The sequence below is a fragment of the Neofelis nebulosa genome, chromosome 16 (genome assembly GCF_028018385.1).
Source record: "Neofelis nebulosa isolate mNeoNeb1 chromosome 16, mNeoNeb1.pri, whole genome shotgun sequence".
In the NCBI taxonomy this organism is placed as follows: Eukaryota; Metazoa; Chordata; class Mammalia; order Carnivora; family Felidae; genus Neofelis; species Neofelis nebulosa.
The window spans coordinates 19542522-19555687 of record NC_080797.1 but is presented as its reverse complement, the minus strand read 5'-3'; the positions used below and the strand labels follow the sequence as shown (position 1 = coordinate 19555687).

Below are 13166 nucleotides of genomic sequence, written 5' to 3'. Positions count from 1 at the left end.
TCCCAGCCAGAGACCAGTATGTCCTGTTTCCTCAGGCGTGAAAGGAGCCCCACCCAGACCCACAGCCTGTGCTCAGGTGGAAGGGTGACGACCAAGGAAGGATGGACTGGTGCAAGCTGCCCAAATCCAAACATCATTCCTTGCAGTCTTGGCCCCTGGTAGAGAGAGCACGCACCCAGAGTCCCCACAGGTGACAGAGTGGTGGGGACAGCTTGGCCTTGTTTGGCCTCCTGTGGAGCAAGAGGGAGCCGCTTGGTTCACAGAGCAGGTGTGAGCAGCCCAGGTCTGATGCCCCTGCCAGAGACGCCCAGAATAGGGGATGTTCCTGGAAGAGTTATGACTGGCCCAGCAAGGGGGAGCGTCACTAGTATGATCCCAGCCCCTGCTTGTAGCAAAAGGAGAATCATGTGAGAACTGGGGATCGACAGGTTCCTGCCTGCCCAGGACCAGGGTTATCAGGATGGGAGATACGGTTTCTACAATGATAAAAGTGACTTCTGTGTTCCTGAGAGATGTCTTGGGCCAGGCTTTGTTGTACCATCCTACCCTGTCCCCCATGATTCTGCCATGATCACCTCCATTTTTTTTTAATGTTTATTTCTGAGAGAGAGAGAGAGAGAGAGAGAGAGAGAGAGAGAGAACGAACATGAGCAGGGAAGGGGCAGAGAGAGAGAGAGACACAGAATTGGAAGCAGGCTCCAGGCCCTGAGCTGTCAGCACAGAGCCTGACGTGGGGCTCCAACCCATAAACCATGAGATCATGACCTGAGCTGAAGTCCAGTGCTTAACTGACTGAGCCACCCAGTTGCCCCTAAAATTTTTATTTGTTTTTGAGAGAGAGAAAAAAAAAAAAAAAAGCATGAGTAGGGGAGGGGCAGAGAGAGAGAGGGAGACACAGGATTCAGAGCAGGCACCAGGGTCCAAGCTGTCAGCACAGAGCCTGATGCGGGGCTCCAACCCACGAACCGTGAGATCATGACCTGAACCAAAGTAGGAGGCTCAACCGACTGAGCCACCCAGGTGCCCCTGGTCACCTCTGTTTTCAAAGGTGGTAAAATGGAAGCAGTGATCACCCAAGATGGCACAGTTCAGCGTGGAACCCAGTGTAACTTGAGAAGCTGAGCTTGTTTCGAGGACGAGCAGCAGCTTCCCTCCCCCACTGGTGGTTTCCAGGGCGTTTGAGCTTCTAGAGGTGAGCTCCACTCACACCCCCAGCCCTGTGGGTCTCAGGAACCTGCAGAACAGAACAGCTCTCCATTCCCAGTTGGTCCTGTTACTTAAGGAACAAATGCCCAGTCACCTGCTCCTGCTTTTAGGGCCCAGAAACTGCTCAGTCTTTCGCTGTTCTCAGCGCAGGCTCGTGTTACCCCATCAACTCCTCCCTGCCCTCCTGAGTCTCCGGAGGCCCAGGCCAACCTCTGGCCAGCCTAACGAGAGACACAGCTGTGCCCCAGCATCCTCCGAGGGCAGCACCATGGTGAAGGAGGAAGCTGGTGCCAGATCCTCCCCGGATCCAGCTCTGATGATGGGCACAGCACGGCCATTCATTATCATTAGCCCTGGCATGTTGATTCTCTGCTTGGAGAAGAGAGTGCCGTCCTCCTGACAGCTGCCTTGATGGATAGCCTCCGCCTCGCCTGTGTCAGAGCTAGAGCCACTCAGGGAGCTCAGAGCAGCAAGGTATTTGGGACAGCACAGCCTCGGGACTTCTGGGGCCAGGTCCAGAGGTCAGAGACTCAAAGAGCAGCTCTCCAGGAAGCACCCTGCCAAAGCAAGGCAGGATACAGCAGCTGACTGCGGAAGGGCCTGGGTGCCTGTAGCACCACTGTGGGGAGAGTCCTGGGGGAGGGATAGGGGGCTCCTGGGAGAATTCTGCCCTGCCCTCCCCCAGGCAAGGAGAGCCCTGCCCCGTGTTCCCCAATTCCAGTGGTGCCAGGGCAGGTGGTCCAGCTCATGCCAGTGCTACACAGACTCCAGCATTCTGTAAGGAAAGTGGAGCCCTTCCCAGGCCTCACCCACGCTCCAAGAGCAGTGAGGGGGAGCCTCACCATGGCCCAGAGGCTGGGTCTTACCCAGGGATGGGTTTTGATGCATGGAGGACAAAGCTGGCTAATGACCATTCTGATTTCTGCCCCTACCCAGAGCCCCAAGAGAAGTAAACTACAGTTGCTGGTTGGATTCTCAGGAAGTATGCATCAGAGCCCTGGGTCCCAACCTCAGACCCCTGCTTGTCCCCACCTCCGTCCCAAGAGCAAGTCAGCTCTGGCTCCCGGGAGACCTGGACCCATCTATGGCTTCATACAACCAATGAGGCCCAGGGCGAGGGGCCCAAGAGAGGTTGCAGACTCAGGAGCCGGGGAGCCAGGGGAGGCTGAGCACTGGCACTCATCTCTCACTCCTCCCCTTGTAAATTGGGACCATCTTTGCCCCTTGGCAGGAGCTCAGAAAGGTGTTGGCCCACCTGTCCTACTCTCTGAAAGGAGACTGGCTGTGAGGCTAGACAGACAGCCGTGAGGCCCCGCAGCTCCTGGCCCCAGCTTATCAGGCTCTTGCTGGCAAAAGAGAGGAGGGGCAGAAGGCTGCCTCTGGAAAGCAGTGTTTCTCTTCGGACCCCTTTGAGAGCTGAGTCAGTGCCTGGGTAAACGTTGTGAGAGGGCCCCTGCTTAAGTCACCAATGTCCCTGTGATGGGATGCTGACATTGTCATGCGGGGCATTCATGGTATAAATTCACTTTGAACCTGGCCTCCTCAGAAAGGGAAGGGAGGTGTCTTCTCTAAGCCATCTGCGCAGGGCTCCCAAGGACCGGATGTGTGGGAAGGGGACCAGGCTGTGGCTCAGGGTGAATGGATGTGGTGAGGCCGGCACGGGAACCCCGAGCAGCTGCCAGAATGTGAGTAGCCCACCTCTCCTGGCTACGTCAGCGGGAGCCTAGAAACAAACGCTCCCTGGGGCCCTGCCTCTGGCCCCTCTCCACCTCTTGCTGCAAGGGACTGTGACAGCCAGAATTGGGGCCTGGGACCTGGTCTCCCCATTACCCCGGGTGGTCTTGTGCCCAGGTGCGCTCGGACAGGGATCTCCTCACCTCCCCTGCAGCTGATGTGGCCGTTAGCCAATTCTTTCTTCTGTTGTAATTTGTCTCTGCAACTCGTACCTGTTGGTTCCTCTGGGCCGTAGGCTCCAGGACAGGGGTGGCATTTACTCCGTGTGCTGTCCCCAGGTGCCCAGAAGAGCGCCGACACACGTGGGCACTCGGAACAGCTTTGTCGAATGGGTGGATGGGTGGGTGGTCCCAGCTGAGCCAGGAGTTACTCAGAACAAGTGCAAGTTTCTCACGTTGGCTGTTACTTCCACTGTTTAAAGAGAAGGCTCATGTCCTGTCTCACCACCACGCAGCTGCACCTTCCAAGGCCGACAGCCACTCCTCATGTGACCTGTGTCAGGCCCTCACCTCCTTCCCTGCCACAGAATCCTCCCCGGCAGCTCACTGCCTCTCCTCTCCCCTCGGAGTGTGAGTTCCAGGGCCAGTGCAGGCGGATGTGGATTATGACCCACGTCCGGTCACGTGGGCTCTCTGAGCGTGGCCTGTGAGGGTCAGAGAGAAGCCAAGCCATCCCTGCCCTCTGGGACTGCAGGCCCTGGTCAGCAAGATGTCGGGGAGCTCTCAGCGTTCTGTCCTCTGTCCATCCACACCTCCCACACGGCCTCGGTCAGGTGGGCGCAAGTGTCTGTGGCAGTGGCCGGCCGAGTCTCGGGCATCAACGTGTACGCTCAGAACTCTGCTCTCTGTCATGCTTCCTGACAGAGTCTGTCGCTCACAGACTGTCACCCTCATTTCATCTTGATTTATTAACAGGCCTAATGGGTTTGGGGAGCAGCTGTCTCCTAGGGATGGGACCATCAATCTAGGAGATGGCTGTGGAGCTCTGCTCCTCCAGCAGCCTTGGGAGGGAGGAGCCAGGGATGGGGGGGTGTGGTCACAAGGGCAGAGGCCAGATAGCCAGATGGGTGCCTCCAGTCCTGGACCCCTTGAGATCAGAGCCACCCACACCAGGCTCTCCTGCTTCCTTCCTGCCCCTTCCCTCTCTGTCCCTCCATCACAACATGAAGTCTGGGGCATCACTCATTTCTTTTGAACTTGCCAACTTGGAGACCAGGCCAGAACATTTGCCCTTCCCTCTCCACTCCTGAGGACATAGCCTAGCACCTACCCTGTGTCCTCACAGGGATTGGGGTGGGGGGCGCCGAAAGTCCCTGGTGGCTCCCACTTCCACCGCCTCTTCCTAAGCTTTGCCGGGGCTCGTCCGCCCAGAGCCGGCCCCCACTGTGTTCCAAGCCCAGGCTCTGTTCCTGGGGCGTCTGCTCCGGGGCATCGTGTGCCCTTCCTCCAGAGAGCTTCTCAGCTCTGAGCGGTGTGCTCATCACATGCTGCTCCGATGAATGGCCCTCTTCCCCCTGACTGGAGCCTGCGTGTCCCGAGAGCAGGGTGGGGCCTGGCACCCAGCAGACGCTTGGTCAGGATCCAGGGGGCGAATGAAGCCCCCCCCCCCCGGCTTTCCCGTGCTGGCAAGTCACATAGCTGCGTGAGCATCTGACAGAGCAGTGCCGGTGTGGCCGATGGGTGTGGGGGTCACCCAGGGTGGCCCCCAGGTGAGACTGTCCCCTCCAGGGCCTTATCCAGGAGCTAAAGCCCCACGATGTGGCCACTTTTTAATTTTCCTGGAATTGCCTCCCAAGAGCCTCTTATGTCTTCGTTCCTGGATAGGACCCAGCATCTAGCCCCTGGAGGTAGATCTGACTTTTGGAAATAGACTTGAGTAAGGCAGCAAGGTGGGGTGACCGCATGGTGATGCAAACCTAATTATAGCTAGAAGATTGTAAGATAAATTTTCTTATCTCCCACAGCCATGCCTTTGTAACCATCCTGAAAGTTCTAGAAAATGCCCTATGCCGTCATTGACGTAAAGACCCAGCCCCGAGACAGTGACTCCAGACTGTCAGTAGCTGTACTGTCGGGGCGGAGGCTGCCCACGAATTCATGTGCTTTAAAAACTCCCGTCTCTTGCCTTTGGGGAACCTCCAGAAATATGTGTATTCGCAGGAAGGACAACACCTTCCTGCCGTCAGGGCTGTCCCGACCGCTCACCCTGGAACCAGCAAGCCTGCCTGTCCTACACCTTGCCGGAGATGTAGCGTTGAGGACGAAGGGGGGCAGAGAGGCACTACCAGCATCCAGGGCTGGAGGCAGCAGTGACTGGGAGTTGCCAGCCCTCTTCCTCCTCCCCCACCGCGCCCAGGGCTCCGAGCCCGAGCCACAGGGCCAGCTTCTCCACTAGCCTGTTTCCAAGCTAGTCACACCAGGTGGCGAGGTGACACCTGAAATGGTGGTGGCAGAGCAGGTTTTGAATCTTGCCTTACAGCGGCTGACCCCGGGGCGCAACCTATGGCAGAACCGCCTGCTGCAGCCTCTTTTTTTTTTTTTTTAATTTTATTTAAATCCAAGTTAGTTAACATAGAGCGGAATAATGATTTCAGGAGTAGAATGTAGTGATTCATCACTTACATGTAACACCCAGTGCTCATCCCAACAAGTGACCTTAATGCCCGTCTTCCATTTAGCCCATCCCCCACCCAACACCCCTCCAGCAACCCTGTTTGTTCTCTGTATTTAAGAGTCTCCTCCGTTTTGTCCCCCTCCCTGTTTTTCCCTTATTTTTCCTTCCCTTCCCCTGTGTTCGTCTTTTTTGTTTCTTAAATTCCACATATGAGTGAAATCATATTTATCTTTCTCTGACTGATTTTGCTTCGCATAATACACTCTAGTTCCATCCATGTTGTTTCAAACGGCAAGATTTCATTCTTTTTGATCACCGACTAATGTTCCACAATGTATACACCACATCTTTATCCATTCACCAGTCGATGAGCATTTGGGTTGCTTCCATAGTTTGAATAGCTAATCACCAGGCGGCCTCAGGCCCCCACCCCCACCCCAGCCCCAGACTGCCAAGCTCTGTGTTGTAACCCTTTCTGGCACCAGAAAGACTCCCTGGCACACAGGGGCCTCCGCCTCCACCCTGCCTCAGCGCACTTCTGTGCTGTGGTTCTTCCACACGGATCTCTGCCCTACACACCCCTCCTGCACTCACCTCCAGAGATCGGATGAGCCAGGCTGGCAGGGTTCTGGGCTGCCCTGTATCCCCTCCCCACCCTCCAGAGGGTTAATCCAGAGGCAGTTCTCCAGGCTAACACCCCACAGGAGAGGCTGGGTCGCCATTTTCGCCTTGACCGACCAGAGCACGGAAGGAAGAGGGGCCATGTCTCTGAGCAGCGAGAGTTGTGGGGCACTCAGAGTCAGGAGCGGCCAGAGCGGGCTGAAGAGGAAACAAATCATCTTCTTTATTGGCAATTTGCACAGGCCTCTTCCTTCCCCTCCCCCCCCCCCCCCCCCCCCGCCACCACCCACCCTGGCTGCTGTCCCTGGTGTCAGACATTTCTGATTAAAAGTGATAGATGACGTTTCTGTCCATTGCCCTCCCAAGTGTCATTGTGGGAAGACACTGGTCCGGCTTTCTGTGAGTCCCAGGAGAAAGGCCACTTCCTTCCAGGGAGCCAGGGAGTGGGATGTGGCCTGAGGGGATGGCAGGGAGGGACCCTGTGCCTGTGATGGGCTGGGGAGGAGAGTTGCATGTCTGGGAACCGGCCTCTTTCAGCCCGCTGTCCCTTTCCCTGCTCTCCCGTGTGGCCCAATGAGAGACCTAACTATCCTGGGGGACAGGCTAGAGAGGCCATCAGGTCTGGTCTGAATAGACACAGGGGTTAGGGGACACCAGTGGTGCCTGTGTGTGTCGATGGCTAACAGTGAGGGTTCTGGGCAATCTGGATAGCAGATGCAGGAAGCCAGAGACACAGAGGGGCACCAGCCGGATGTAGAAGTGTGTCTGCCTTCAGGAGCTTGCGTACTGGAGCCCCAGCCGATGAGCCCGGCTCCGGGTATAAGACCTTAGGAGGGCTGTTGTAAAAGGCTGCCGGGTGAGGCCAGTCGGGGCCCTGTTTGCTCTGAACAGATGGTCCTAGGCCCCCTTCTGTCCTATAGGTAACCTGGGTCAGAGGTACTCCCTTGTCCCCTACCGCTGCCACCAGGCCCAGGACCGCAGAGCCGTGTGCCATTTGCCTCCTGCCTTGACGCCAGCAGCTCAGAGGGCTCAGCTCTTCCCAGCCTTGGTCTTGGTGCCATCTCCCCCCCCCCCCCACCTCCTGCCTGGTGTAGGCCCCTGGGTGCCCACCTCTGTGCAGAACTACCAGCGCACTTTCCCACTCCCCACCCCCTCAGATGCAGGTGCCCGTGGCCCAGGAGGACTCCCCCTCCCAGATTTTCTGTGCCCCTTCCCCCCCTCCCCCAGCCCCTACTCCCCATGCATACATTCTCTAAGCCAAGGGAGGGAGTGTGAGCACAAGTTCCGACCTAGGCCTGCTCCAAGAGAAGCCCCCTAAGGGAGCTGGGCAGTGCCTGGGCGGGTGCATGCTGACCGCCCCGCGCAGCCCCCTCTCATGCCCAGGCCCCCCAAGAGATCCATTCCCTTATTCGCTGGGGAGGGGTAGCGTGGTCTGCAGCCACGGCTGACCTGCCCCACAGCACGGTCATCAGGGTCACGTGAACTCCGGGATTCCCCTGGCGCTCTGGTCCCTGGGCAGGTGCCACCAAACCGACTACTCCCCAGGGAAGGGCCAGTTCCCGCTCAGCTGGCCGACTGCCCTCTTGTTTTTCAGCTTTTGCCATCATGATCGTGCTGGCCCTGGTCCGCATCGGGAACGGGCACAGAGAGGGGCACCCGCCCCTGGCTGACTTCTCCGGGATCCGGAACCTGTTTGGGGTGTGCGTCTACTCCTTCATGTGCCAGCACTCGCTGCCATCCCTTGTCACACCGGTGTCTTCCAAGCGCCACCTCACACGCCTGGTCTTCCTGGACTACGTGCTGATCCTCGCCTTCTACGGCCTTCTCTGCTTCACCGCCATCTTCTGCTTCCGCGGCGACAGCCTCATGGACATGTACACCCTCAACTTCGCGCGCTGCGATGTCGTGAGCCTGGCTGCCGTGCGCTTCTTCCTGGGCCTTTTCCCTGTCTTCACCATCAGCACCAACTTCCCCATCATCGCCGTGACCCTCCGCAACAACTGGAAAACACTCTTCCACCGTGACGGGGGCACGTACCCCTGGGTGGTGGACCGCGTGGTGTTTCCCACCATCACCCTGCTGCCCCCGGTGCTGGTGGCCTTCTGCACCCACGACCTGGAGTCCCTGGTGGGCATCACGGGGGCCTACGCAGGCACAGGCATCCAGTACGTCATTCCCGCCTTCCTGGTGTACCACAGCCGCAAGGACACCCAGCTGGCCCTGGGCTACGGGACCATCAACAAGCACAGGTCCCCTTTCCGCCACGCCTTCTGGGTGGGCTTTGTGCTGCTCTGGGCTTTCTCCTGCTTCTTCTTTGTCACTGCCAACATCGTCCTCAGTGAGACCAAGGTCTGATGGCAAAATGTGCCCGGTGACGAGAGAGGCGGGGGCTCCACTCTGGCCCCATCACTCACCTTCCCGCCTGCAGAGCCAAGAGCTAGTTCCTTCCCAGGGTTGCATGGGGCAGGCGAGGCCAGACTTGCGGAGGGCACCCTCCACGTCTCCTGCTAGGGGTCTTATCTCCACCCAGGATCCCACGCAGTCCGCGCCTCGCTTCACTCGCCAGGGCGGCCTGTCTCCCAGGCCCCCTGCCTGGGGCTGCCCCTCGCCAGCCTAGCCGCACAACCTGGGCACACAGCCGTCCCAGTTCCAGGACCGGTTACTGCTTTACTTGCCAGGAGCGGGCTCCTCCCACCGCACAGTAGGGACGCAGTGCTGGCCCTCCCATTATTTATACCAGAGGCCACATCCCGTCCTCCTCTGTCCTGCCCCTCCTGCATCCTCGTCTGGGAAAACTCCACTCGTAGCTGCTGCCTTTTTGGGGCAAATCCCAGGCCCTAACTCTCCTCCCCACCAGGACTGCCAGTGACAGGCAGGTCCCACCTTCCCCTCAGGCCTGGAGTGGCCAGGTGCCACTCCACTCCCCAGAGAAGGCCTGGCCAGCCCCGATGACAACAGGAAGTGCTGATAGGCACCAGGGTCCCTTGACTGTGGCTCTGAGAGCCCTTGCTGTGGGTGCCAGCACCTGGCTGAGCTCCTGAACCAGGGGTGACTCAGGCAGGAGCAGTCCTTCCTCGGGGCACAGCCACCTGGCAGCCAGTTTAAAGCCCAGAGCCTGTGACCCCTCAAAGGGATTCTCTGCTCTCCTGACTGCCCCACTGGGGCCCTCAGGGTCTCCTGCAATACAGGGGGGCGGTGCATAAGGACCACTAAAGGGAGCTACCCCCACCCACCATCACGGTGGCTTGGGGGCACCCTGGGCATGTAGCGGTGAGCAGGCTGTGCCTCCCACCCTGTCAGAGGTCAGGTCTGCGAAGCAAGAGCAGGCTTGGCTGTCCCTGCTCCCATTCCAGCACTAAATATGGCTCACGTGGCTCCCTTTTGAGCCAGGCTCTGGGTGCTCTGTTCATACTCTCTGTGACCTTTGGGTGCTGTGGAGTGAGATGGGGCATCAGCCACCGTTCTCATGGAAGGAGGGGTGGCTTCCTGGCCACCTCACCAGCTCTTCCGTGGTCCCCTCCCTATCACAGGCATGCATGTACCTGCTGGGCCAGCCCTTCTCGGAAACACAGGTGACTAGCGAACTCTGCATTTTCAATGTGCCTTCCGCTTCAGGACCTGGGGGTCCTTCCTGACCCTCCCTGGCGTGCCCCCAACCCTGGGCCTGGCCCCACCTATCCTGGAGCCCAAAGCAGCTTGACCTGGAGCTGCCTCTCTGGGGTGGGGTCTCAAGCCCCCACCCCATCCCCCTTTTGATTTTAGTGCCTTGCTCAGCTCTCGTTAGGGGATCTCAGCAGCCTTCCCTGCATGGCGCAGTGTTCGTACCTTGGTCGGAGCAACACCACCTGGTGTCCTGGGGCCCTTGGTGGTCTCCGAAGGAGAGGGAGGAGGACCTGGGGAGTCCACAGGCAGTACTATCCCCGCCCCAGCCCCTGGCTGCCCCAGCCTGTGAGAACCCCTGGTCGTGATTGGCCATGGTCTGCTTTCTCACTGCTGCCACACATCTCGCAGCCGGTCCCCAAACGTTGTGATTTTCCATCCATGTGGAAAATAGATGACCCTTCCCCATGTACCATTGTGGCTTCTTCCCAGGAGGCCCCACCCCCGGTGGGCAGAGCAGGGAGGGCCCCTGGGTGATGGACACCCATGGCTTGGGCTGATCTGCAGCTGCCCAGCTGTTTGCTGAAAACTCAAAACATCGGTCCTTACCCTTCTCCATTTACACTCCCTCTTGCTTAAGGACAAAGCAAATTAAATCATCCTGCTGCCCCAGGCTCCAAACCAAATTTTGGACACAAATTTATTAGCATCATAAAGCCCAGGTTGATTAATGTGGCAGTCTGGAGCCACACAGCAGTGCAGTCTGGTGGCTGCGTTCCCCTACTCCAAGCTGGGCAGCCCCAGGCCCAGAGGGGCGGAATCAGCCCTAGCTGGCCACATCCCTGACGGTAACCCAGGGCGCTCACCACTGCCACTGTCTGGGATCCTTTACAGCTCCGTGTTCACCTGCTGGAGGTCAGATGGGGTCGTCTTCCTCTCTACTGCTGATAGCCAGGGGGCTTAGGGCAAGGGGGAGAAGGCCCAACAGCCAGACAGAACCCCGATGATGCTTGTTCACCACGTGCGTCAGGCACACTTGGCTGCAAGTGCTTACGTCAGTGTGGTGAGGGGGGCGAGCTGGCTCCTGATTTCCATTTTACAGATGGGCCCCCGAGGTCACTGGTGGGGAGGGCAGAAAAGGATGCCGGCCCAGCCTGACCTGGGTACAGATGTCTCCGTGGAGGAGGACATAAACCCGCCAGCCTCCACCTAACGCCTTTCACCCAGACTGACCCCGAGGCCAGGCCAAGGTGGGAGACCGTGTTCCCTCATGCCATTTTGCCAGGGGCTCCTGCCTGTTCCCTCACCTGAGGCCAGCGAGGCGGCTGCGGGCTTATAGATGGGGCAGATGGCAGGTGACAGGCTGGGAGGCACTGCTGAGTGGTGGAAGGTGGGCAGCGGGCACCTTGCCAGGCCCTTAGCTACACAGCTGTTCTCACCACACGGGGCCGGGAGCAGCCTCGGCAATAGAAACTAGAGTCAGAGTGGTGGGGGGGGGGGGATGGGGGCCGCTCCCCACCTCATGAGAAACCAGTCCTGGGGGAGGGGCCTGGCACAGGGCCATGTGACTGAAGGCAAGTGTAAGGCCGAGACCACGCCTGTCTCAGCGTCGGATTCCTGGGCAGGGCTGACACCCGGTTGGCTCTGCTAAGGGCCACTGAAAAGCTGGGTCTCCTGAAACAGATCCACTGTGGGAGAGGTTCTCAGTCCCTCCTCCCCAGGGCTGGGGCTCACGGTAGTGTCAGTTGGAGAAAAGGAGAAGTGATAGCTTCTCAGTGCCTGGCATGTGCCAGGCACAGTGCTGGGTGCTTTCTGTGTGGACCTTGGCATAATCTGGGGATTAAGACCATGGACCAAGAAGGCAGAACTGCCCCATGCAGGCAGCGAGCCTCCTACTCTTCCTCGTCATTTGTAGCACGGGGACAATAGTACCTGCGCCACTGACCGGTTGTGGGAACTTAAGTAGTGAGCTCAGTGCCTCGCACAGAAGTGCTCAATAAAGCTACTCTGTACTGGTGCCTGGCTCCCTTGTCACTGCCAGCCATAACCACACTCGTAGCCACAGGCCCCAGACTCACTGAAGACCCCGGTTTGGGTCCCCAGGCACCTGGTTGGTTTCATAGCCACCTGATGAATTGTAGCAACTGCCTGCTACAATTCAGAAACAAGAAACTGGTCTGAATGCTTCAGGGTCCGGAGGGCTTTGGGAGAGAAAGTGGTCTCTGGCTCCAGGGAGCCTAAGGACACTTTCAAAGAGCCAAACCCAGGCCCTGCTGGAGACTTCTGGAGCTGGGACTAAAGCCCAGGTATCCTGACCAAGGCCATCATACCCACCTCCTGCTAAGCTCTTTGCTCCCTGCCCGCTCACGGGCCCCAGGAGAGAGGTAGTGTGGACAACGAGCCTCTCAGTAAAGCCCGGCGAGGAGACAGCCATGCAGCAGCAGAGAGATAGGAGTTCCTCCTACTGAGACAGGTGACCGAGGGCCCCCTTCTTGTTTCCCACCAAAGAAGCCAGCATCCGGGTGCCTGGCGTCTGGGTGGACTCAGCTCGCTCTCTGCTACACAGTCAGGACTTTGTTTATGATGATTAATCATCTATGGCCTTGCGACACAGCTCCCTCCTCCCCCCGCCAGGCTTTCTGCCCTCTTCTCGATAGTGCAGGGCCCTTGGTCCTCTGTGGAGGCACAGAGGGCATCATGGCTCTGAGCCAGAGGCTGGGGAGCCAGGCCAAGCAAGGTCTGAACCCACAGTAGGCATCTTCCCTGCCTCCACTTCTTGTGGGGCCCACTTCTCCCCAGAAGACATTCCTAGAGAAAGAATGAGGCAGCCTAGAGCCTGGCTCCAGGAGCAGGATGGGCCCCTCCTTGGAGCCAGTCAGCAACAGGCTCAGCTCCATGTTTGGCTTTTAATTATCTTTCCAGTTCTTGGTTATTAATGATCTTGGGCAGTGAGCGGAGAGCAGCCTGGATCTCAAGACTCCTCCTGGCTTACCTGCTGCAGCCCTTCACCCAGAGCTGCACTCAGATTCAGGGAGCGGGAGGGGTCAGGTCCAGGGGGAGCTGGTAGGTCCAGGGGCTTAACTCTCTCACCACCAATGGCTGCATTCAAGGTCAAACCCCCCTCCAAGGCCTCGAGCACTCACCTAGACCCACATTTACCACCTGTGTCTGAGGTCCACCCTCCCCACTGCAATTCTGGACCTGGATCCATGAAGCTTATAGGGCAGAGGACATGAACTTGACTAATGGACTAGGGCCTCCCATTCTTGGCATAGTCCAGCTCTCCAGACACAAATGGAGGGTTTTTAGAAATTTCCCCCCACTCTAGCATCTCAGCTGCTCTCATGCCTAAAACCAAACAAAAAACTTCCAGTTTTCATGACTCCACTTCC

General features: G+C 58.3%; 1 protein-coding gene across 3 annotated transcripts in view; it reads left to right on the top strand.

Annotated features, from left to right (window-relative positions):
- Positions 1-11789, top strand: part of TMEM104 (transmembrane protein 104) — a 60981-nt gene extending 49192 nt beyond the window's left edge. For all 3 annotated transcript variants that reach the window (XM_058705041.1, XM_058705040.1, XM_058705039.1), the window contains exon 10: positions 7769-11789. In XM_058705041.1, the coding sequence (XP_058561024.1) occupies positions 7769-8529 (761 nt within the window). In that variant the 3' untranslated portion in view covers positions 8530-11789. The remainder of the gene's footprint in view (positions 1-7768) is intronic.
- The last annotated feature ends 1377 nt before the right edge of the window (positions 11790-13166 follow it).